Source organism: Hyla sarda, chromosome 3 (assembly GCF_029499605.1).
Source record: "Hyla sarda isolate aHylSar1 chromosome 3, aHylSar1.hap1, whole genome shotgun sequence".
NCBI lineage: Eukaryota > Metazoa > Chordata > Amphibia > Anura > Hylidae > Hyla > Hyla sarda.
In genome coordinates, this window is record NC_079191.1 from 32,668,351 (window position 1) to 32,694,072 (window position 25,722).

General features: G+C 43.4%; 1 protein-coding gene across 5 annotated transcripts in view; it reads right to left on the bottom strand.

The window, feature by feature from the left end:
* PKHD1 (PKHD1 ciliary IPT domain containing fibrocystin/polyductin) overlaps positions 1–25,722 on the bottom strand; it is a 707,308-nt gene that overhangs the window by 589,484 nt on the left and 92,102 nt on the right. For all 5 annotated transcript variants that reach the window (XM_056564010.1, XM_056564009.1, XM_056564011.1 and 2 more), the window contains 5 exons: positions 22,776–22,911; positions 20,756–20,951; positions 15,410–15,477; positions 11,124–12,731; positions 7,314–7,460 (listed from right to left, as the gene is read on the bottom strand). In XM_056564010.1, coding sequence (XP_056419985.1) covers positions 7,314–7,460; positions 11,124–12,731; positions 15,410–15,477; positions 20,756–20,951; positions 22,776–22,911 — 2,155 coding nt within the window. The remainder of the gene's footprint in view (positions 1–7,313; positions 7,461–11,123; positions 12,732–15,409; positions 15,478–20,755; positions 20,952–22,775; positions 22,912–25,722) is intronic.

Sequence of the window (25,722 nt, forward strand, 5' to 3'; positions counted from 1 at the left end):
ACATAAAAAGACATGACATAGTGAGTAGCATATAGAAGAATTTTAATTGTTATATGACAGGTAGGCTTTAATTGTTTTTTTATTCAATTGTGGAATAATATATATACAGTACAGTGACCCCCCCGACATACGATGTCCCCGACATACGATCATTTCAACAAGGCAGTTGATGTTGAAGGCAGCATCAACATCAACAATGCTTTTGTATGTCGGGGCCATCGCATAAACGGCTATCCGGCAGCACAGACTGCTTCAGCTGCCACCGGATAGCAGTTTACGGTGCCCCGTGTGGTCCGCTGACGATCACTTACCTCGGGGCTCCGGCGCGTCCTCTTCGGGATCCCCTGCATCGTCGGCACTCCAATAGGAGCGGCGTGCGTAGCGACGTGATGGCGATGGAGAGCGAGGATGCTGGGAAGCAAAGGCCTTGCCGGAGCGTCGGGGACATCCCGGGGACGCGGCGACAGCGATGGACGGCGACATCCAAGGAAGCGGTGACGAGCGGTGACGGTCCGGAGCGGCGGGGACAGGTGAGTATAACCTCCAATACCAGTGGTCTTCAACCTGCGGACCTCCAGATGTTGCAAAACTACAACTCCCAGCATGCCCTGACAGCCAACGGCCATCAGATTACCATCGTATGTTGAGGGACCACTGTATATATATATATACAGTATGTACATATATAACTACGCACACAGGGAAACCTCCCAGGGATTTTCTTTGAGAAGACCACCGCCACACAAAAATCATCATCCTGTGTACTAACAACAGTTGCCCCGGCATACCTAAATCTGCCCTACCAACAGGGATTATGGTCAGATAGCCCTGAAGACCTGCAGGCTTGGGCCCTGATTGCGTCCCTGCTCACAGCTTTCAAAGGGTTAAAAAGGTAGAGATCACCGGTTACCGTCGTCCCGCTCCTAATCCTATGGGTACAGTCACAGTCCCCGCAGCATTTTGAGCATGCCCATCATCACGATGCAGCAGCTGCCTGCTACTAATAATAAGCATACGCGTCCTGTCTCGTCCAGCAGTACAAAATATAGATTTCTGTACAAAATTCCACAAAAAAAAATTTATTTTATTTTTTGTTCCACTTTGTTTCTTAAAAATGATAATGTACAGCAGACCAACTGGAGTGAAAATAAGACATTCCTTTACTGCCACCTGATGGTAAATGATAATATTGAACATTATCTCCATAACTCATAGATAACGTGAAGATTACGGTCTGGTTTATGGGGTTTAGGGTTTATATAGTTCTGGGGATAACAAAGTGAGATGTATTTCTAAAAGTATGGAGGATTTAGTTATATAAGGCCCTTTATCCATGGGGGGGGGGGGGGGGGGGCGGTATGTGTCAAAAATTGTTTTATCTTCTAAATCAGTGTTTCCCAACTGAGGCGCCTCCAGCTGTTGCAAAACTACAGCTCCCAGCATGCCCGGACAGCCAATGGAGCAGTGGCCACGCAGGTGCAGTGCATTCCGTTAATTTCCGGATCATCGTGGTCCAACCACTGAGATAAGAATACAAATTTAAAGGGATATTCCAGTGAAAAAATATTTTTTTTAACATGAACTGATGCCCAAAAATTACACAGATTTGTAAATTACTTCTATTTAAAAATATTAATCCTTCCAGTACTTCTGAGCTGCTGTATGCTCCACAGGAAGTTGTGTAGTTCTTTCCAGTCTGACCACAGTGCTCTCTACTGACACCTCTGTCCATGTCAGGAACTGTCCAAAGAAGGACAAACCTCTCCTAGTCTGGACAGTTCCTGACATGGACAGAGGTGTCAGCAGAGAGCACTGTGGTCAGACAGAAAATAACTACACAACTTCCTGTGGAGCATACAGCTGATAAGTACTGGAAGGATTAAGATTTTAATATAAAAGTAATTTACAAATCTGTATAACGTTCTAGCATAAAGTGAGTAAAAAAAATTCTTAAAGAGTACCTCTTTAAGAATTTCTTCACAGGGTCAATTGTCTGAAGTCCCTTCATCCCTAATAAGTTATAAATGAACCCATGGACCACAGGAACCTTTCCTCATGTTATCACCCCTCTTACCCCTCTCTGTAATAGACAGACCCCTTTTTTTAATATTCAGGGACTCTATAGTAACAGGGGCTGTTCCCCAGGGCTGGTGCATGGCAAATGTGGTGCCAATATTTAAAAGGGGAACAAAAGGTGACCCCGGGAATTATAGACCTGTTAGTTTAACCTCCGTTGTATGTAAATTGTTTGAGGGTTTTCTAAGAGATGCTATTTTGGAATATCATGATAAAAATAAATGTATGACTCCATATCAGCATGGCTTTATGAGGGATAGGAAACAGAGGGTGGTTATTAATGGTACTTATTCTGATTGGGTGACTGTTACTAGTGGGGACCACAGGGGTCAGTCTTGGGCCCTGTCCTATTTAAAATATATATTAATGATCTTGTAGACGGGTAGTAAAGATGATACTAAACTCTGTAAAGTGGTTAACACAATAGAGGACAGTGCACTATTACAAATGGATCTGGATAGGTTGGAGGTTTGGGCTGAGAAGTGGCAGATGAGGTTCAACACTGATAAATGTAAGGTAATGCACATGGGGAAGAAAAATCTGGGCTGGGATTATGTATTAAATGGGAGAACACTTGGGATGACTGACATGGAAAAGGACTTAGGAGTCTTAGTTAACAGTAAATTTAGCTGTAGTGACCAGTGTCAGGCAGCTGCTGCCAAGGCAAATAAAATCATGGGGGGCATCAATAGGGGCATAGATGCCCACGACAAGGAAATAATTCACGGCTGTACAAATCACTAGTCAGACCACACATAGAATACTGTGTACAGTACTGGGCACCAGTGTACAAGAAAGATACAGTGGAGCTGGAGAGGGTTCAAAGACGGGCAACCAGGCTAATATGGGGAATGGGAGGACTACAGTACCCAGAAAGATTATCAGAATTAGGGTTATTTACATTAGAAAAAAGGTTTAGGGGAGACCTAATAACTATGTATAAATATATCAGGGGGCCGTACAGAGATCTCTCCCATGATCTATTCATACCCAGGACTGTATCTATAACAAGGGGGCATCCTCTATGTCTAGAGGAAAGAAAGTTCCAGCACAGACGGGGGTTCTTTACTGTAAGAGCAGTGAGACTATGGAATTCTCTGCCTGAGGAGGTGTCATGGTGAACTCTGTAAAAGAATTCAAAAGGGGTCTGGATGCATTTTTGGAGAATAATAACATATTTGGAGTCGGGAAGGAATTTTTACCTCTAGTATGAGGGTTTTTTGCCTTCCTCTGGATCAACTCAGCAGGGACTCATTAGGGTTATAGGTTGAACTTGATGGACTCTGGTCTTTTTTCAACCTTATGAACTATGTTACTATGTTACCCATCCCAGCCTGTTACCATAATTTATTCCCCTGTACAAGCCTCTTGTAACCTCAGGGGCAATAGAGAAACTTTTCTTCATGCTATCACCCCTCTTACCATCTGATAGGCAGGATGTTTTTTCTAATAAAGGCCTATGAAGAGTAGCAGCTGCAGATCTAATCACTGCCAAACACCTTAACTCACATGTTTATAGTGTAGCTGTCATATAAGAGAAAAAAAATAATGCTTATATATGTTACCCACTAGGTCATGCAGATTCCTGACATGTCTCTTTTATGTGTCTGGCTTTTCTCAAATCCCTCCGTTCTGCTTCTCACTCATTCTGATATCCACTGCTCAGGAAGGGCCAACCCGCCCTCACTCACCATGCATGCACTCCCTCCCTGAGTCTGCTGTGCTGTGTTGAGTCTCTTCATCCAATCACTGCAGGCTGTTCTGTATCCCCCTCCTCTCTGTTTTCTTGCTGCGGTCTGATAGGACAGGAGTGAGCACAGAGGAGTGCTAGTCCTGTCTTAAATTCCTAGACTTTGTCCATGCCTGTGCATCAGCTGGGACAAAGATGATGCTGTAGCCAGACAGGAATATGTTCTGGCTGGTATGGGGACCCCTAGTGGTCTTTTTTTTTAATAAGCCATGATTTTTATAAAAAGGAGATACCATTTCTTATGAAGTATATTAGAAAGGTTAATGTTTTGCCAAGATGTACAACATAGAAAACAGTTTTCAAATCTGATAGTGCCCATTTAAAGAGATTTGTTCTCTCTTCATTTTTTGGCAATTTTGTGATATGAGCCTGTTTACATAGGCATGTGTGACTTGTATGAACTTTGCACCTCCTGACCTTTTATTTTTATAAGGTGTTGTGCATTTTTGACTCTTCTTGGGTCAGACTTTGAGCCACTAGCAAGATTTGCTTATGCACATTGTCAAAGCGTTACACTTTGCTGCAAAATTGCATGACGATGCCTATGAGTGTACAGAGCTTGGTGTCATACTTATAATGTGCTAATTACAGTGGTCCCTCAACATACGATGGTAATCCGTTCCAAATGGACCATCGTTTGTTGAAACCATCGTATGTTGAGGGATCCGTGCAAGGGAAAGTATAAGACAGTGGTCTACAAACTGCGGACCTCCAGATGTTGCAAAACTACAACACCCAGCATGCCCGGACAGCCAACAGCTGTCCGGGCATGCTGGGAGTTGTAGTTTTGCACCATCTGGTGGTCCGCAGGTTGAAGACCACTGGTATTGGAGGTTATACTCACCTGTCCCCGCCGCTCCGGACCGTCACCGCTGCCCTGGATGTCGCCTTCCATCGCTGTCGCCGCGTCCCCGGGGTGTCCCCGACGGTCCGGCAAGGCCTCTGCTTCCCTGGCATCCTCGCTCTCCGTCGCCGCCATCACGTCGCTATGCACGCCACTCCTATTGGAGCGCCGACGATGCAGGGGATCCCGAAGAGGACGCGCCGGAGCCCCTAGGACAGGTAAGTGATCGCCAACGGCTGTCCGGGCATGCTGGGAGTTGTAATTTTGCAACATCTGTAGGTCCGCAAGTTGAAGACCACTGTTAGAGGAAGTTATACTCACGTGTCCCCGCCGCTTCGGACCGTCACCGCTGCCCTGGATGTCGCCGTCCATCGCTGTCGCCGCGTCCCCGGGGTGTCCACGCCGCTCCGGCAAGGCCTCTGCTTCCCCGGCATCCTCGCTCTCTGTCGCCGCCATCACGTCGCTACGCACACCGCTCCTATTGGATGACGGGACGGCGTGCGCAGCGATGTGATGACGACTATGGAGAGCGCCGACGATGCAGGGGATCCAGAAGAGGAAGCATCGGAGCCCCGAGGACAGGTAAGTGATCGTCAGCGGACCACACGGGGCACCGTAAACGGCTATCTGGTGGCAGCTGAAGCAGTCTGCGCTGCCGGATAGCCGTTTATGCGATGGCCCCGACATAGAAAAGCATTGTATGTTGATACTGCCTTCAACATGCGATGGCCTCTGAGAGGCCATCGTATGTTGAAATGATTGTATGTCGGGGCCATTGTAGGTCGGGGGGTCGCTGTATTTAAATTCAGATAAATATGGGTATGGTGAGGGGAAGTGTAATACGATTTTGATTTTCAATTCAGGTTTTACTTGTTTATGTCAAATGTGTGAAAACTGTCCAAAGCTCCGACAGCACAAGTCTTAAAGCAGAGCTGAAAGGGTAAATTTTCTTGTATCTCTTCTGCACTGTCCACGAGTTTATCAACTTAGTTTTTTAGTACTGTGTCTTTAAGAACCTTGCTAAGTATGTAATGTAATGTAGAATGTATCCTGGTATAAACCTGAGTGTGTGTCCTGTGGGAATACACTGCTATAGTGTAATGTCTGAATAGACTCGGGATTTTTATGCCCCTTTAATCACGTTACCTGATTTTAATTAACCTTGTGTAACGTGTGTTGTACTTGGCAGCCGCCGACGTTTGTTTCCTGCTGTTCACCCCAAACACGTAATTCATTGTTCAAACACAGTAAAAAAGCAATGTTATTTTTTCCCATGGGAGAGAATCAGAGTCGCGTTATTTCCCATCATGTACAAACCACTACGACTCGCGTACCAATCCTTTTCTCAGACTTGAATTAGCCAAGACATGAGATCAGAAATGGGGAAATATCCAACCATTAAAAATACAAAAATAAAAAATATGCAACCTACCCTCTCACATAGCAGAGCCATTTATAACATGTTAAAGCATCTCATTTGGTCAATCTCTGTCTATATGGCCAAGCTATGTCACTGCAATAAGGGGCCTGGCTTAACCATGTTTGAGGGTGAAGGGAACAAGAGGTCTCCTCATCCACATAGAGGACACATGCATCTGAATGTGGCACCAACAGATTTAGCCGCCACTAAAAACAAAACACCGTTACACTCCATCCAGAGGCCTTAGCAGGTTGACAAAGTGCAGCCATCACACCCACAGATAGGTGTGCTTAGAACTTTGTGCAATTCCATCCACAACATTTACCAGGCCAGACGCTCAATACCCAACCCAAAATGTCTTTAAAGGCAAGAAAAAAATGGGACCGCACCATACAACAATGTTTTATTCAGTCATATGAAGGTGCGGGCGGTGCAGTGGCAGAGGCAAACCGGGACAGGCTGTTTCACGCTGGACTGCACTTCTTCAAGCCGGTGTACACCGGCTTGAAGAAGCGCAGTCCAGCGTGAAACAGCCTGTCCCGGTTTGCCCCTGCCCCTGCCGCCGCACCAACCTGCACCTTCATATGACTGAATAGAACGTTGTTGGATGGTGAGTGCATTCCAATTTTTTTCTTGCCTTTAAAGTTATTTAAAGGGGTACTCCACTGGCAAGCATTCGGAACTAAATGTTTTCGCGCTGAGGGGATCGACCATGCCCCTAGTGATGTAACGGCCATGCCCCCTCAATGCAAGTCTATGGTAACCACGCCCCCTCCCATAGACTTGCATTGAGGGTGAGTGGCTGTGACATCCCGAGGGGTGTGGCCCACCCTCTCAGCGCAAAAAAAGCGTTTGGAACATTTCGTTATGAATGCTGGCCAATGGTTAACAAAGATTAAGATGGGGCACATTTTTTTTAGGGTGTTGATAACACAACTGCACCCCTAATCACCTTGGACAGGAATTTGTGCTTGTTTGTTCCTATCCTAAAATAATATTAATAATCTCTTTTCCTTGATCATTTCATTAACTTTTAAACACGTGTTTCCAAGATCTGTAAAGATGTAATCCCTGCAAAGGTTCTTTCCACCCAAATAAATAGTCTGCAGACAATTTGGTCTAGACTTCCTCTGGGACACATATAGTGTTGTGCGTTTGTTGAAGGTACAGTACACCACCCATGTTGGGGTCCATTGCAATATGTGAGTATTTGATGAACTTACTGTTTAGTTTCCAGTTGGAGCAGTAGAGATCAGTGGCTGTCGTCGAGTTGTCAGACACTGTACAGGGAGAACCACAGATAGTGACGAAGGTGTTTCCGGGGGAAAAGCCAGTTCCAGAAATATGCAAAGTCCTGTCCTCCATGCAGTCTGCAAGCAAGAAAAAAAGAACATTGGGGGGCATTCATTATGGATGAGTGAATCGAATCTGATGAATCCGAATTTGTTACAAATTTCAGGAAAAATTTTATTCGCAACAAATCCAAATAGTGCCGCAATTCGATGAATGGAATCGCTTCATTAAACTCCCTTTAGTCCGGTTCAGGCTCCAGCGCATTTAAAATGGTGGATCCAGATGTGAGGACATGGGGCAAGGAACTCTGGGAAGGCGGGAACAAGGGTCAGTGGGATGACCCTGAATCACATGCAGCATGAAGCCTATCAGCAGCCAGCCATCCCTGTGATGTCACAGCCCTACATAATCGGCAGCCATCTTGCGGCCAGCCATTACATCGTTTTATTTCAGAGAGAGCGTTTCATTGCAGAGACAGATAGAGAGCATTGTGTGTGTTGCACAGAAAAACAGCTTGACAACAGCGATTCAGCACAAGCCCAAATCACTGCAGAAAAGCACTGACAGGGAAGGAAGAGAGAGAAAGTACACTTTTGGGCAAAATAAACAGTGACTCTTTACTGGTGCAGTGGGGTGTACAACAACTCTAAAGCTTATAGGGGCCAGTTAGGCTGAGCACTAAAAGCCATTGTCACCTGCTATTAGTGCCTAATAATACTGTATTGGGCTCTACTACACAGCGATTCTGTACTGCTGCAGTGGTGTACAGCAACTCTAAAGCTTATAGGGGCCAGTTAGGCTGAGCACTAAAAGCCATTGTCACCTGCTATTAGTGCCTAATAATACTGTATTGGGCTCTACTACACAGCGATTCTGTACTGCTGCAGTGGTGTACAGCAACTCTAAAGCTTATAGGGGCCAGTTTGGCTGAGCACTTAAAGCCATTGTCACCTGCTATTAGTGCCTAATAATACTGTATTGGGCTGTACTACACAGCGATTCTGCACTGCTGCAGTTGGGTGTACAACAACTCTAAAGCTAGTTATGGTGAGCACGAAAAGCCATTATACGATTACAGTGCCTTATACAGGTTGCGTATTGTCCTCTCATAAGTGTAAGTGCATAAGTGCGTACATAGGTGGTGTAGGTTTCTTTTTTTCCTGTTAAACTAATTTGGGCCTACTTACTGTGAAAGGCCAGCCAAAGCCACACACTGGTTTTTGTAGCCTTATACAGTTTGTAGCTGAGCGCATAGTCCTCCTCTCATATGTGTAAACTGTACGTACACCTACGTGGTGTCCTTTATATATTTTCCTGTAAAACAAATTTTACAGGACCCCCTCGATTAGACATCTTATCCCCCTATCCTTTCTAAGTTCTATTTGTGGTAGAACGGCGTTCCTAAGGGAACTAGAGCTGAAATCAAAGGATCCACCACTAGGCCAAGGCTTTAATAATAAAATGTTAAACCCAAAGGTCCAGCAGAAGAAAACCCCATGGGATTATTCATAAATTATCTATTACACCTTACTGTTATGTTCTGCGTTTACAATGAAAACATCAAAAATTACAATGCCATTAAAAATTGATAGATATGTGTTCTATATAGACAGACCGTGGAATATGGAATAATTTTGGGATAGGTAAGTTTCCCATTATGTTATGCAAATTGTGTGTATCATCCCTACTTGATAAACAAAAATGAAAAAAGGCGTGTACGGATCAATTTATAAAGCTTTATTGAGAAAACATACATAAAAACATACATTTAAAAAAATGATGACCCATGGTACACCATATGAGGGAGAACATGGAGTGGAGACCCAGACAGGATACTGAAAAATATGGCAGTGGGCGCTCAATCAGCTTAAGGTAATACAAAGTGTAAAAGACAAAGTGCATATAAGATGTAGCATTAATTTAAGTGCTGCTATGCTGTAAATACAGTCCTGTACCAGGAGGCAGACAGCCTTAAACCTCTGGTCCATTATAGGGACAAAGTGTATAAACATCACAAACATCAAGGCAAAGTGCATTACATAATTACCAGATGGTACAGGAGAGCGTGTCCACACTGCCACAACCCGACGTTTCGCCACGGAGGCTTCTTCGTATGCTTGTATTTACAGCATACCAGCACTTTAATTAATGCTACATCTTATATGCACTTTGTCTTTTACACTTTGTATTACCTTAAGCTGATTGAGCGCCCACTGCCATATTTTTCAGTATCCTGTCTGGGTCTCCACTCCATGTTCTCCATCATATGGTGTACCATGGGTCATCATTTTTTTAAATGTATGTTTTTATGTATGTTTTCTCAATAAAGCTTTATAAATTGATCCGTACACGCCTTTTTTCATTTTTGTTTATGCTTTAATCTAATGCGTGGGATTTTCTACGTTTTTCTTGGGGACCCCTGTGGTTTATCCCTACTTGATAGACAAGTCCTTTCCCTTGAAAAAACTGCTGAGACCCCCATCAATCAGCCGTAATCTGTGAGAAATTCTGGCAGTAAGGCTGTGTTCACACTACAGAATGTATGCACAGAAAATCTCTGTGCAGACATTCCGGAGACACACGGGAATACGCTGTCTCAAAGACAGCTATGCATTTATTCTTTCTGGGGATACAAAATTTGGAATTTCCCTGCTAGAAACATCTGGCAAGGAAATTCCGCCGTTTGCACAGCCCAGCAGAATCAAATATCTGCTGCAGTGAAATTTCCATGCAGAGTTCCAAGCGGAATACTGCACGGAAATTCCGACATGTGAACATGGCCTAAGTATTCAGTTTTCTTGATGCGCCACCACAGGTGAAATTAAGCATTGTCTGGTGACCATGGAAATCAATGGGTTCTCTATATAATGCATCCAGGACAGGAAAAAGTCCTCAGGAGCAAGAGACACCCTTTGTAACCATTGACCACTATGGTGAGGAGATGAAAATCATGAACAGGGGACCCAGAATTCCTTCAAAAAGATTGTATGATAATGGGTTTCCTAACTGGACAGCACCTTTAGGCCATGTACACTGCTTGTACACTGAGGACAAGCAGGACTCTATACACTGAGGACAAGCAGGGGCTCTGTACACTGAGGACAAGCGGGGCTCTGTACACTGAGGACAAGCAGGGCTCTGTACACTGAGGACAAGCAGGGCTTTGTACACTGAGGACAAGCAGGGCTCTGTACACTGAGGACAAGCAGGGCTCTGTACACTGAAGACAAGCAGGGCTCTGTACACTGAGGAAAAGCAGGGCTCTGTGCATTGAGGCTCTTTGACACGCCCCCTGTTCACACAGCAAGATGATTGACAAGCCAGAAGCATGCACAGAGCCCTGCTTGTTCTTCCCTCGCTTCCTGTATTTGATCTCACAGGCAATAGCTGCAGGGACAGCATTTTTTTTTATCCATGATTATACAATTTTTTTAATCAATGCATATTACTAATATACATACTGTGTATTAGTATTATCTACATTATATCAAAGGTTTTCGTAAACAACAGGTACACTTTAATTCCATAGTGTGAACAAACCCCAACGTGGTTATGGACAATACGTCTTCATCATGCTAATTTGACAGCAAGCAGTGGTAGAGGATCAGGGGGGCTACTGGAGTGGGACATGGCAGGAACCGTCACACTGTAGATATTTCACAGCACATCATTTTTGCATTTTAAACCATTTAAACATTAATGTTAAAACCCAGAAAACCCCTTAATATATCTTTACTCACCAATGTTATTCCTGAGTGAGGTAATCTGAAGTGGATATGCCACAGTTATATTTGACTTCGCCCAACCTCTTTGGATATCAAGAAATTCTATACCATAATTTCCAGCTGGAAGTTGAGGGATAGAGCACTTCACCCATGAGGAATTTCCGGAAACATTGGTGCACTTGTAGTTGCCAACTCTGAAGTCAACATTGTCTATAGCTGAGATCCTCGATACTTCAAAGCTCAATGTCAGGCCATTTTGTAGAACGGAATGGACTATGGGTGTATATGGTTCTCTGAGATCAACATTTCCAACGGTAAAGGTGACATCATCCACTTGTATTGTTACGTTCATGATTCCATTTTCTGGTGGGACCACACATCTGACTACAGTATAATTCGCTGTGGTTACCTTACAAGAATGACCATTTCCTAAAACAACTAGGATAGTGTTCCAACCTTGAAGTCCTAACCCTACTATGGTCAATAAGCCACCACCATTGATACCAAAATACTTAGGATAAAACTTTGCTATCTGAGGTTTTATGGAAAAATTATATGGTTTTATTGACAGACAGGAATATCCATCTCCTGCAAAAGGGAAACTAACTAAATGAGTCCCGGGAGAAATTGTTTCTTCTAGTTGACATATAACCAATGTTTCATTCCAAGATACCACGTAACACCTTTGACTACTGTCCACCACAATATGGAGGTTGCTGTTTAACCTCTCACCAGAAATATAGAGAACATAGGTCGTTTTTTGTAGTCTTGGAACAACACTATTAACTGTGGAAGTCTGTTCTGGAACCAAAGTCAAGGTGCACTTTGATCCACAGAGTCCAGAGATTTCATTGACCATCACTGATACGTGAATGGACACAGGGGTTGATAGATTGACGCTGCCATTGACTTTGATAATACAGATGATCATATCATTACTAACACTCAGAAGAATGCATTCATAATCCCTGGAGAGCATCACATGAATTAAAGTATTGTTGGTATTATAGAAAGATCCTGAAAGAGTAAGAATGGTTCCACCACACAATGGACCTTCTCTAGGAGATAAGGAGGACACTTGAGGTTCAAGCTCAAACATCTTCTTTTCTGATGATATGTTTGCAAACCCAAGATTGGGCTGATATACTTTTATATAGTAGTTTCCAACACAGAAGTGATCAAGAGGAATTACAAAGCCCAATTTCTGCAAGTTTATGTAGCTTATTTCATATTTTACTTTAGACTGAACATTCTCGAAAAGAATAATTGAGTCTGTCCCAATGGTTCCCAAAAGGAATAACCAGAGACTTCCGTTTTGTGTAACCCAAGTTAGATTAGCGATAGTGGGTGTGAAGTCTCTGTGATAAGTAAAGGTAAGGTCCTCATCATCGGTGATATGGGAATCAGAAGTTACTTTCTTGACAGTCAAGTTTGCGACTAAAACTTGAAGAGGAACCTTGATGGTCACTTCATTCGAATCAAGAAACTTGTAAGGTAGTGTCTGACAGATGATCATTTCACGTGTTGTCTTCAGCAGCGCACATGGTTCCTGCCCAACAGATACTGAAATAATGGATGTGTTACCACTAAATCCTTCACCATAGATGGTAACGGCAGTGCCACCTAAAACAGAGAAGAGGATTACACCCATATACTGTAGAGAAAGACAGTTTTATCTTGGTAGTAAAGGGGTTGTGCGAGATTACAAAAACATGGCTGCTTCTTCCCTCAACAGCACCACACCTATCCACAGGTTGTGAGTGGTATTGCAGCTTTGGCTCCAATCCTAGGCTTAATCCATGGACAGGTTTACGTCTCCATGGGTTGAGCCTGTTTGAGCAGGCCATGTTTATATAATCCTATACAACCCTTCTAAATACAAATCCTTCTCATTACTCATATTGTAGTAGTTCAGAGTTACTGCTGTATAATACTGCAGAGCTGCATTTGCAAGTCTGCTAGCTGTTATAGAAGCCAATGAAATGTTTACTAAGCTTAGCCTTCCTGTCCTGCACAGATCATTTCCCAGTATTGCCATTCTTCTAAGCACAGACAAGAGTACAGTGAAAGGTGACACCAAAAGAGAGATAACACTGGATCCACCACCATCCCCAACAGAGATCAACCTCCCCCTATGTGTAGAATGATCTCTGAAAAGGTCACAGAGCATGCCCAGTAGTGTCTCCAATTCATGTGAATGAGACTGGTCCAGTCTTTTATTGTCTATGGCCCATGGTTTCTACAGTACAGCATATCACTAAATGCTTTTAAAAACATCTCAGGTAAGTTGGCAGCCCTAATAATAATAATAAAAAAAAAACATTGCAACCAGAAAATAGAAACACTTTAAAAAAAAAGAACACGTTTCAGTATCCAGCTCTTTAAAGGGAAACAAAATCTAGAAGACACATTCCCTATAAATAAGGAATAAGTAGAATATGGCATAAAGCTCCTGGACCCCAATGCAAAATCTATAACATGAACCCCAACCTACCAACATGTGCAATTTGTAGTATTGTAGTATGTTTTTCCTTTGACAGAGTATTTTTGGGCATTAGCGGCGTGTTGTCTCTTCTGCTACCCTATAGCTACATTTCCAGGAATATAACAGTTAAATATTTAACATATGATAAGGGTATAAAACCAGTTTCACATAATATTAATAATATTTATTATTATTATTATTATTATTATAATAAAAATAATCTTATTTATATAGCGCCAACAGATTCCGTAGCACTTGCAGAAGGAGTGAGGGCCCTGCCCGCAAAAGCTTACTGACAATGAGGAATGGGGTTGAGACAAAAGGCATAAAGGGGGACATTTATCAAAATCTGTGCAGAGGAAAAGTTTACCAGTTGCCCATAGCAACCAATCAGATAGCTTCTTTCATTTTTAAAAAGGCCTCTGGGAAATGAAAGAAGCGATCTGATTGGTTGCTATGGGCAACTGGTCAACTTTTCCTCTGCACAGGTTTTGATAAATCTCCCCTAAATCCATATTTTATAAATAGGAAAGGATACATACAGGAGGGTGATCCAGTCACTAGCTTATCTCCGAATGTCTAAAGTGCATAGAGTGTAGGGAGAGATACTGCTGAATATGGATCTTTTGATATCTACCCAGAGGTCTCGATAAGGGCAAAGTGGTAGTAGTGGAGACCAATTAGGGAATGTTATAGGCCATAAAGAGGAAGCCACGTGAATCTTCCTGTGAACAGGAACCAAAATAGGAAAACGGAACTAAAGGTGCCCATACACTTTTGGCCAAACATGAAACGTCTCCTGAGAAGGGGAGGCATAAGCCGCAGCAAGACAGCTCTGGCAAGTACTATTTCTCCAAGAACAAGAAGGTATGAAGGTATGGTGGTAAAAATGCAACATACCTGACCCTTCTTTCCATCAACATAATCTGTCAATGGAGAGTCGGGAGGCCGCCAAACACCTCAGATAGTTGGCTGAACATAGCCGGTGTTGGCAAATTTGTCTGAATTTAGTCTAAGGTGTACAGGCACCTTAAAGTGGTGCTCCGCCCCTAGACATCTTATCCTCTATCCAAAGGATAGGGGATAAGATGTCAGATCACTATGGCCCAGCCTCTGGGGACCTCCGGAATCTCCATGCTGCACTCGGCCTTCATTTAGAGCATCGTGTTCAGCGCCGGAGGCTCGTGACGTCACGGTTGCGCCCCGCTTGTGACATCACGGCTACGCCCCCTCAATGCAAGTCTATGGGAGGGGGCGTGACATCCATCATGCTCCTTTCCATAGACTTGCATTGAGGGGGCATGGCTGTGATGTCACAAGCGGGGCAGGACTGTGATGTCACGACCCTCCACCCCGCATCGCCAGTCATCTGCCACGGAGCAAAGTTCGCTCCGTGCACCAGATGTCTGGGGTGGCGCAACCAAGATCCTTTGGATAGGGGATAAGATTTCTAGGGTGGAGTACCCCTTTAAGAGTTCTTCAGGAAGGTATTATGTGAAGGTATAATGTGAACTATGAGACAAACCAGGAGCTGTGGCACAGTATTGGGTCTTGTCAGTATTATCCTCCTAGCATGAAAAAGAATATTTCATTAGGAGTGGCCAGATTATTCAAGGGTGGGGCTAAGGCACCATACAAATGCCAAATAGTTGTGTTCAATATGAAGGGGAAGTCATGTCACTTTCTACCACGTATATAAAAAAAAAAGCTAAGCTCATCCTATTCACTTAGATAAACATTACACAGCGAGATTGTTATTTGCCTCATATTTTCCACAGATATTGAATATTAATAAAATTGGAAAACACATCATTACCCAGAAAGGATCCACAGCATGGTTCCAGGTTGTACATTTCCAGGACATAGCGGATAATTGGCTGAAACCTGAAAAACATGAAGGGAGCTGATGGAAACTTCTCTGCGCAGTAAACTTTACCGGGTGCCTATGAATGATAATTGTCGCCTGTATACGTGATGTCACTTTTCTGCAGGTCACATTGCACCTTGTAGAAACAGCGCCCTTGCCAACAGCAACAATGCTAACAGCGTTCCACGGGATACTCCTTTCATCACAGACTCAAACGGCTTTTCAAAGCTGATTAATTCCACTAATTATTCATAGAACGATAGAGAGGATAATTGAAGTCATCAAAGTCTCCCACCCGCACTAAGTCCATATGAACTTGAAGGTACATAACACGGTCAACACATACAATGGATCCATTTCAATTGGAGTTAATGTTGCTTTCAGAAGAAAATACGGCAGGCTCCGAAAACCTTTTCCCAACAATAAAAATAGCACTCGTGACATTGTATAAAGGCGGCATGGCGGAGGTCATGTGACGTTTGAGGTGTCTTAAAGGAACGCTCTGATTATTATTTTGAGGTACATGAGTTGGCTTACCATGACTATTGTGCAAGGGCAAAATGATCATATAGATATATTCATTTCCCATTATTTATCTCAGGCCTTTATTGTATCTAGATTATATTATATCAGTCCCAGTCGGGGTCTGCAATCAAATTTATTTTTCTTAGAAATACCTACTCTAAGGTCAATCACATAGGAAACTATGAAAACTCATACAAGTGCATGGAAAAGTTCAGATGAAGAACCTCCAGAAACATAACAATGTTTCCAGTAGGCCCTATACCATGCTGAAGGAGCCACAAGTAAGCCTTCAATGGGGTATCTGAACCCTAGTTAAAATCCATAAAAGTGTTGTCCTGATTTGGTTTTAAAAGCCAGAACTTCAGTGCTACAAGACAATCTTGGTAACCACTAAGCCATCTTTTTCAGACCCGTGTCCAGGGAGATGGCATCCATCTATTCAATCCTTCTATTCAGTGAGCCTCCATGCTAGGACTGTCTGTGAAGTTCACCTAGTTTAGTGTGAACTAAATTCTAGTAAAACCATCATGGTCCATGGAGAGGGTCAGGAAATAAGTTTGATCCAGGACTCCAATTCTTCAAGTCAACAATTTTGTAACAATGACCCACCATACTCACAGGTCCATGGAGATAGACTGTATGTTATTACAAACAGTAATTGTTTAACCCCTTAAGGACTCAGCCCATTTTGGCCTTAAGGACTCAGACAATTTAATTTTTACGTTTTTATTTTTTCCTCCTCGCCTTCTAAAAATCATAACTCTTTTATATTTTCATCCACAGACTAGTATGAGGGCTTGTTTTTTGCGCGACCAGTTGTCCTTTGTAATGACATCACTCATTATATCATAAAATGTATGGCGCAACCAAAAAAATACTATTTTTGTGGGGAAATTAAAACGAAAAACGCAATTTTGCTAATTTTGGAAGGTTTTGTTTTCACGCCGTACAATTTCTAGTAAAAATGACATGTGTTCTTTATTCTGAGGGTCAATACGATTAAAATGATACCCATTATTATGTACTTTTATATTATTGTTGCGCTTAAAAAAAATCACAAACTTTTTAACCAAATTAGTACGTTTATAATCCCTTTATTTTGATGACCTATAACTTTTTTATTTTTCCGTATAAGCGGCGGTATGGGGGCTCATTTTTTGCGCCATGATCTGTACTTTTTTTTGATACCACATTTGCATATAAAAAACTTTTAATAAATTTTTTTATAATTTTTTTTTTAATAAAATGTATTAAAAAAGTAGGAATTTTGGACTTTTTTAATTTTTTTTCGTTCACGCCGTTCACCGTACGGGATCATTAACATTTTATTTTAATATTTCGGACATTTACGCACGCGGCGATACCAAATATGTCTATAAAAAATGTTTTTAACGCTTTTTGGGGGTAAAATAGGAAAAAACGGATGTTTTACTTTTTTATTGGGGGAGGGGATTTTTCACTTTTTTTTTACTTTTACTTTTACATTTTTTTTTATTTTTTTTTACACTTGAATAGTCCCCATAGGGGACTATTCATAGCAATACCATGATTGCTAATACTGATCTGTTCTATGTATAGGACATAGAACAGATCAGTATTGTCGGTCATCTTCTGCTCTGGTCTGCTCGATCACAGACCAGAGCAGGAGACGTCGGGAGCCGCACGGAGGAAGGAGAGGGGACCTCCGTGCGGCGTTATGAATGATCGGATCCCCGCAGCAGCGCTGCGGGCGATCCGATCGTTCATTTTAATCGCGAACTGCCGCAGATGCCGGGATCTGTATTGATCCCGGCACCTGAGGGGTTAATGGCGGACGCCCGCGAGATCGCGGGCGTCGGCCATTGCCGGCGGGTCCCTGGCTGCGATCAGCAGCCGGGATCAGCCGCGCATGAAACGGGCATCGCTCCGATGCCCGCGGTTATGCTTAGGACGTAAATGTACGTCCTGGTGCGTTAAGTACCACCTCACCAGGACGTACATTTACGTCCTGCGTCCTTAAGGGGTTAAACAATTAGTTGTCATATTTTAATGTCTGATATTTGTCCTGTTTTTGTACCCTCAAAATTGTAAAGTTGGAGCTATATAAATAATTATTGTTATTATTATATTCTATTTAAACCCAGGATTTCAATGCTCACGTTCTTACACAGATGTCCTCAATAAATTGTAATCTGAAACCCAGTTGGTTCATGTGAACCCAGATAAACACTGAGCCATCATACTCTTAGGCTGGGTTCACACCACGTTTTTGCAATACAGTTTTTTTTCAGGTTTTTGATAGAAAACCGGATTCCTCAAAACCTGATTAAACTTTATCAAAACGTGTGTACAAAGTTTTTTCTGTATACGTTTGAAAACTGTATACGTTTGAAAAGTGATGTCCGGTTGCATCCGTTTTTTAAGAAAAAAAACGCATATGTTTGAACTTTTCACTCCATTATAAATAAAGTTTCACTTGTTTGATTGAAATTCCAAGAAAAAAAAAACTGTGCAAAGTCAAAAACCGTATGGTAAAAACTGGATGGAACCGTACACACATACAGTTCTGTACGGTTTCCATTGACTCCCATGCTTAAAAAAAAAAACGTATACGGGTCAATACGATTTTTCACCTGGACCAAAAACCGTGGTAGGCCACGGTTTTCTGTCCAGAAAAAAAAAAAGTTAAAAACCGTGTGGTGTGAAGAACGGAGACAAACGTATGCAATATGGTTTTGAATGGAAAGTCTATGGGCACGGTTTTCTGTACAGTTGCATACGTTTTTTTTTTTTTTTAAACGTATCCAAAAACTGTATAGAAAATCGTGGTGTGAACCTACCCTTACTTGATAGATTTAAACCCAGGGCTCCAATGATTTCTGTCAACTTTGCTAACCACTGAGCTACCATGTCACCATAACTCATATCCACAGAGAAGACCTGATTAGCTTTGAACCTATGAATCCTATCAATCTATTGCTTCAAGTAAACCTACTAACTACTTAGCCATCAAGCTGAGGCACCAATTGTTCACAGAGATGACATGGTCAGAATTATACACAGAGCTCCAGTGCTTCAAGTCAAAAATGTTTAAACATTGAACGTCCATGTTAAGACACCACTAGTTGGCAGAAGGGTCAATTTAAGTGAACACTCAAACTTCCACTTTTAATTATTCAGTAATAAAAAAGACCCTTTATATTTTTGCTTATGTTGTTAAACATAATAAAAATATTCAGGAGTAGTTTATTATTGTTATTATTATTATTATTATTTGGTGATAAGTCTCTTCTTCAATGTTAACACGTGGACATAGTGGGAATCCATATCTCCTACAGCATCAAATTCCACAGATATCTACCTATGTGCGTATTCACACCCCCATTGGGCAGGTCCACTTTTAGCCGGGAGAAGAGCCACTTCAAACACAGACACTATTACATAATCATCATACTGTATACAGCTACAAAATAATAAAAAAAATAAGTGGCAATTCTGAACCCCACTTTTCCAATCTCATCTCCTTTACTGAAACACCTTTTGTCAAGGTGTTTCCTTTTCTCTTTGCACTGTGGATGTTTACTCAATGTGCTCAATAAAAAAATAAAAACATAGAGAGTACAACAGTTTGTGTGTTATTACTTCAGTTAGATTGATAACTGAGATTTATACAAAAACAGGCAACATGTCTACTACAACTTCTGACCACAATGCAAAAATCTAGTAAATGCCAAATGATTCAGTTACTTTTTCTCCCTGGACTATCGATGTTTACTCAGATTACTCAATAAAAGACATTAACAGCACAGTTTTTGTGTTATCCAGGTAGATTGTTTGTCTATAAGTTATATAACAATCAGGCGACATTTTAGATATCTTACTGTAAAGCAATTCTGACCACATAAAAAATCAATGCATAAATGCAGATAAGGCTGTGTTTACATCTGTTAAGTAGCCTACATGCAGGATCTGTGAGTGACTATGTTTGGTCAATTTCCAGAGTTATATGGGGAGATAAAAGCGAACAAACGCGGTGCTGCTTTGTACCGTTACCATAGGCAACACAGGTACATACACAGCTGAATGCTCAAGTACATGGTGATGTTGGGCTAAGAGCTTTTATAGCATAAATTAGTTAGTTGATAGTGTGGCTGCCTCGAACCTCAATCCACCAGCAGAGGAATGGTTCGGAGATTCTTGAGAACCGATGGAGGGACCCGAATGAAAGGTAAAAATCAGGTTTGTTGGAGGTGCCCACTGCTAGTAGAAAAATTCACCGTGGACAGCGTATGAAAATAAAAATGATTGGTTTTATTAATAAATATTGACGAAGCGTTTCAAGAACGCCCGCCCTCTTTTTCAAGTCATATCTATGACTTGAAAAAGAGAGGGTGCTCTCGAAATGCGTCGTCGTTTACTACTACTTTATTACTACTAGCCACAAACCTGATTTTTACCTTTCCGTTTGGGTCCCTCCAGCGGTTCTCAAGCATGGTCAATTTCCAAGCATACAATGTTATTTTGTAGTATTCAAAAGTGTGGCTGACTTCACTTGGAAAGAGACTAAACATAATCGCTAAATGACTACATCGGGTCTATATTGATGCAATGGTCCCAGCATGTGTACACCATGGTATACATCAGTATTCCATTGTGCCCTTATACCCATATATACCCCAAATGTGCAGGTAATTGTACAGGGCTCACAGATTTTAGCAGTCAGACCTTAAGCGGTCACTGGACCAACAAGCTTCATAGAAGGCTCTAGTTGAAAAGTAATGTTGTATTTACCCATTAGCTGCAAGTGCGATCCCGTTCATTATAACAGATACATTATATATTCCAGCAGGAAGTACGGGCAGCATCACTTCTATCCCTTCAGATGTCACATTTACAATCCTGGCCACCGCCATGTGTACGGTAACCTCCATTGTCACATGAAGTGTCTCTTCAAAATGTGACAGGTAGATGAAGATGACCTCATTATCTGAAAGAATAATGAAAATACAGTGTTAAGAGCATCATTTATGGCATGTTCTAATAAAATAAAACTTACAGGGGTGCCCTGCATTTATTGAATATCCATCGAGTATGCTATAGACCAGTGGTCTCCGAACTGTGGACATCTACATGTTGCAAAACTGTGACTCCCGTCAAGCCCAGACAGCCATGGTGTCAAAACTGGGGACCTCTTAATGTTGCAAAACTGCAACTTTCAACATGCTCGGACTGCTATGGTTTCCAAACTGTGGACAGCCTTTGGCTGTCTGGTTATGCTGGGAGTTGTAGTTTTGCAACATCTAGAGGTCTACAGTTTGGAGCCCACTGCTTTAGAAATTGGGGGTCCTAGCTTAGAAACCTTCATCAGTAAAATGGGACTACACCGCCCCTGGGCGGACATTCCGCTATGTGAACATACCCTTTAAGTGGTACTCCACCCCTAGACATCTTATCCCCTATCCAAAGGGACCCCCCGCGATCTTGGCTGCGGCACCCCAGACATCCGGTGCATGGAGCGAACTTCGCTCTGTGCCGGATGACTGGCGACGCAGGGAGGAGACTCGTGACATCACGGTCACACCCCGCTTGTGACATCACGGCCATGCCCCCTCAATGCAAGTCTATGGGAGGGGGCGTGACGACCGTCAGGCCCCCTCCCATAGACTTGCATTGAGGGGGCGTGGCCGTGACTTCACAAGCCTCTGACGATGCACCTGATGCTTTAAATGAACGCTGGACACAACAGGGAGATCGCGGGGGTCCCCAGTGGCGGGACCGCCGCAATCAGACATCTTATTCCCTATCCTTTGGATAGGGGATAAGATGTCTAAGGGCGGAGTACCCCTTTAAGCTGACAGGCAACCTATACAGACTTATCCATGACAGGCCTGGGGCCCTTCACAAAGACCCCAGCTGCCATGGAGGCCGGGTTCAAGACCAGGTAAGAGACCCCTTTAGTCCCATTACATACCAGAGATCATGTTTTGATCCCGGCATGTAAGGAGTTAACTGCAACGATTTTTCCCACGAAGAAATCTTGGTAGGAAAGTTGTATTATAAGATGTGCAACACATACAAATAGGTAAATATGTGTCTTCTTTTTCTATAGGGGTAAAATGACCCACATTCATGTATTGTTCTTCTCCCCCATGGATCTGATCACTCCCTGGTTTCCTCTGTGAACTGTGACCCTGCTGTTGCCAGGCAACGATAGGCAGAAGAGACTAACGAGCATTATGCAGCCGAACTGAGCATGTGCGACCATTTCAATGGATGCTCTCAGATGGTTTTAACCAAGGGCAACGGGGCAAAACAAGGACAGTACATGGGGATTAGTAAATGTATATATTTCAAGAATTTGGGAAATACTTTTACATTTTACATAATGCATCAATTTAAACCTATTTATCTTCGTGGTAAAACCCCCTTTAAAAGGGGTATTTCGGCTTTATACATCTTATCCCCTATCCAAAGGATAGGGGATAAGTTGTATGATCGCGGGGGTCCCACTGCCCCAGTGGTGGGACCCCCGCGATCATACATCTTATCCCCCTATCCTCTGGATAGGAAATAAGATGTGTAAAGCCGAAATACCCCTTTAAGAGCTGATAATGTCTGCCCAGGTAACCCAGAGGTTAAAATGGAAAGAAAATTGAATTTATCTGCATTAGGTTCCATCTTAGACAAGATATCCCAGTCCGTCTTCTATCTTCACTGTAGGAACAGTTTGCAACCAAATTCATGAATATTAACAAGATCATGAATATTAATTAGATAAGGAATATTAATCATTTAGTAAGATTCCTATCACCTGCTGTGCTGCTTGTGTTTGGAGAAATGGATAAAATATGGGGATTGAGGGAAGGATCAAACAAGATGGAATCGGGTAAGGCCATCCATTCCTGCCCGAATTTAATTCTGACGATCTTCTTGGACACGTTGTCAGTCTGGAGAAAGAAGGACACAGTACGTAAGACGGTGTTTCCCAACCAGGGTGCCTCCAGGTGTTGCAAAACTACAACTCCCAGTATGCCCGGACAGCCAAAGGCTGTCCGGGCATGCTGGGAGTTGTAGTTTTGCAACAGCTGGAGGCACCCTGGTTGGGAAACACTGACGTAAGAGGTAAGAGCAGGAGATATGCTTCATACAGAGTATGTTGTCCATTACATTGCTCCGTCACTATCTGTGGCCGCTGACAAGATCAGGATATTCCCCTCCTGAAATACTCTGTGATGCTGTGGTCCCCTGCTCCTCCCACTATATAACTATCTGCCTATCATTTCTATCTTGTCTCCATTCCTTTCTTCACTTCACGACTCTGCCCCATCACATGCAGTCCGGTCCTCACAGGATCAACATACTCCTTTCTGAAATATCCTGTACTGCTGGGGTCCTTGTGCCTCCCACTGTGGCCTTGCGTTAAGAGGAGAATGTGTGGTGGCGGGGTGTGCGGTGCAGGGCAGATGTTGTTACCCTAGGGGCAGATGGCATTAACCCCTTGTATTCGTGACGCCAGAGCGTGGTTTAGCCTATAACCACCCGATGGTATACCGCTGGATCCTGGGCTAGGCCCCCGGGCAATAAAGACTCTGATGCCAAGTTATGGACAACGGTATCTTTACTGAGGGTAGACAGTTGGTAAAGTCTTTACAGCTCAGCCAAGGCCCAAGGAGGTGACCAGTGACGCAGAGACCTTAAGGGCTTGCTGGGACTTGTAGTAGGACTGGACAATTGAATGCAGACCACGCTGACTTGACAGATGACAGGGACTGACTTGACTCATAAAGCTGTGACTTTAGCTTACTTGACTTGATGGTGGCTGCAGGACTTGACTTTGAGGCCTCCAACACTTCGGGGACACACACTAGGCACAACTGCATTGGACCTCAGCAGGTCATCCACTTCATCACAAGTGACACCTGACACCCCCAGTCAACAGTCGGTGGATTCCTCAGACACAACCCTCAGTTGGCATGTCCCGGGAGCAGTCCCTGTCCTACAATTGCCTCTGTCCTATGCTGTTCCCTCCCCATAGAAGTCACTGGAGTCGGGGTCCCTGGAGTCAGCAGCAGTAGCAATCAGTCAGTGCGGACTTTTGGAGGGAAAATCAGCTACTCTATGGTGTGGCAGTTTTTCATCAAGTATCCGGAGGATGTTAACCTGGCCACATGCAATTTAAAAATATCTTTAATCTTTTCAATTGTGAGGCCCTATGGTCTTGTCAGGCTGTCACCACCTCCAGGCTGTGTCATTCTGTCACTATATGGTCTCCTCTTGCTGCTACCACCTCCAGGCTTGGTCATTCTGCCACATTTTTTTCTCCTCATGCTGCTAGCACATTACATAAACATTTTTATGTTAATCTATTTAAAATCTTCAATTTAAATTTTAAAATATATCTTTAATCTTTATTTCTCTCTAATTGTGAGGCCCTATGGTCTTGTCAGGCTTCTGCCACCTCCAGGCTGTGTCGTTCAGCCACTATATTGTCTCCTCATGCTTCCGCCTCCTTCAGGCTGTGTCATTCATCAAGAAATCGAATCATGGCTTACTTCACTAAAATGGAAATGGGTACCATGGTGACCGACAACGGGAAGAACATCTTGTCTGCGCTGCGACAAGGAAGCCTGAGCCATGTGCCCTGCATGGCACACATGTTCAATCTGGCTGTCAAGCGGTTCCTGAAGTGTTCCCCCATCTGCAAGACATCCTAACAATGGGAATGAAACTTTGCATGCACTTTTAGCCACTCGTACACGTCAAAGCGGATGATCCAAGCGGATGGGGTACTCCCCTGTGTAACTTCAATGTGAACCAGTGGCAGCTCATACGTGACACCTGCCGTTTCCTCAGGCCCTTTGAGGTAGCCACTTTATTAGTCAGTCGCCAGGATTACGGGATGAATGACGTCATTCCACTGCTTCATTTCCTACAACACATGTTGGAAATGATGGCTGGTCAGGGCATTGGAGTCGTGGCGCCTACATCTCACGGCCACATGAGCCCTGTGGGGGCTGAACTGGAAGAGGAGGAGGAGGGGGACAGTGGAGCAAAGTTTACGTTTTGTGAAATGGGTGGTTTTTATAGTCATCTGACAGGAGAGGAGGAGAAGGAGCAGCCGGAGGTGCTAGAGGGTGATGAGGAAGACAAGACAGAGGACCCAGACACACCGTGGCAGTAGGCAGTGGAGATGGAGGCAGGGAGTCCCTCCGAGTCACTTGCGTAGTGACCGCCAAATTGTCACCATTCGGCAGCGGGATGACTTCTGGCTCTCCACCTTATTGGACCCTTGCTACCGGCACAAAATGGGGGCCTTTTTTTTACACCCACTGAGAGGGAGGACAAACTGACCTACTACAAAGACATCCTACGTAGTCAGTTGGCCGATGCCTATCTGCGTCATCGTCCATCCTCTCGCAGGTCAGACTTGGGAGGCCCTCTGCGCTCACATTCTACTGCCATGGCTGCTGGAGTGGCAGGAGCAGTACCAGCTCCATCAGCAGCAGCCTGAGTCTACAGTCGCTAATGAGTACCTTTCTTCACCCGCATAGTGAAGCAACTCATCAGCAGTAGGTACACCTGGAGCAGAACCTGAACCAGCAGGTGGTGGCATACCTTGACATGACCCTGCCAACATACTTTAAAGAACCGCTGGACTTCTGGGTAGCCAAAACTTGATTTGGGGCCGCAACTAGCAGAGTATGCACTGGAAAAGCTGTCCTGCCCGGCCAGTAGTGTGCCATCAGAGCAGGTGTTTA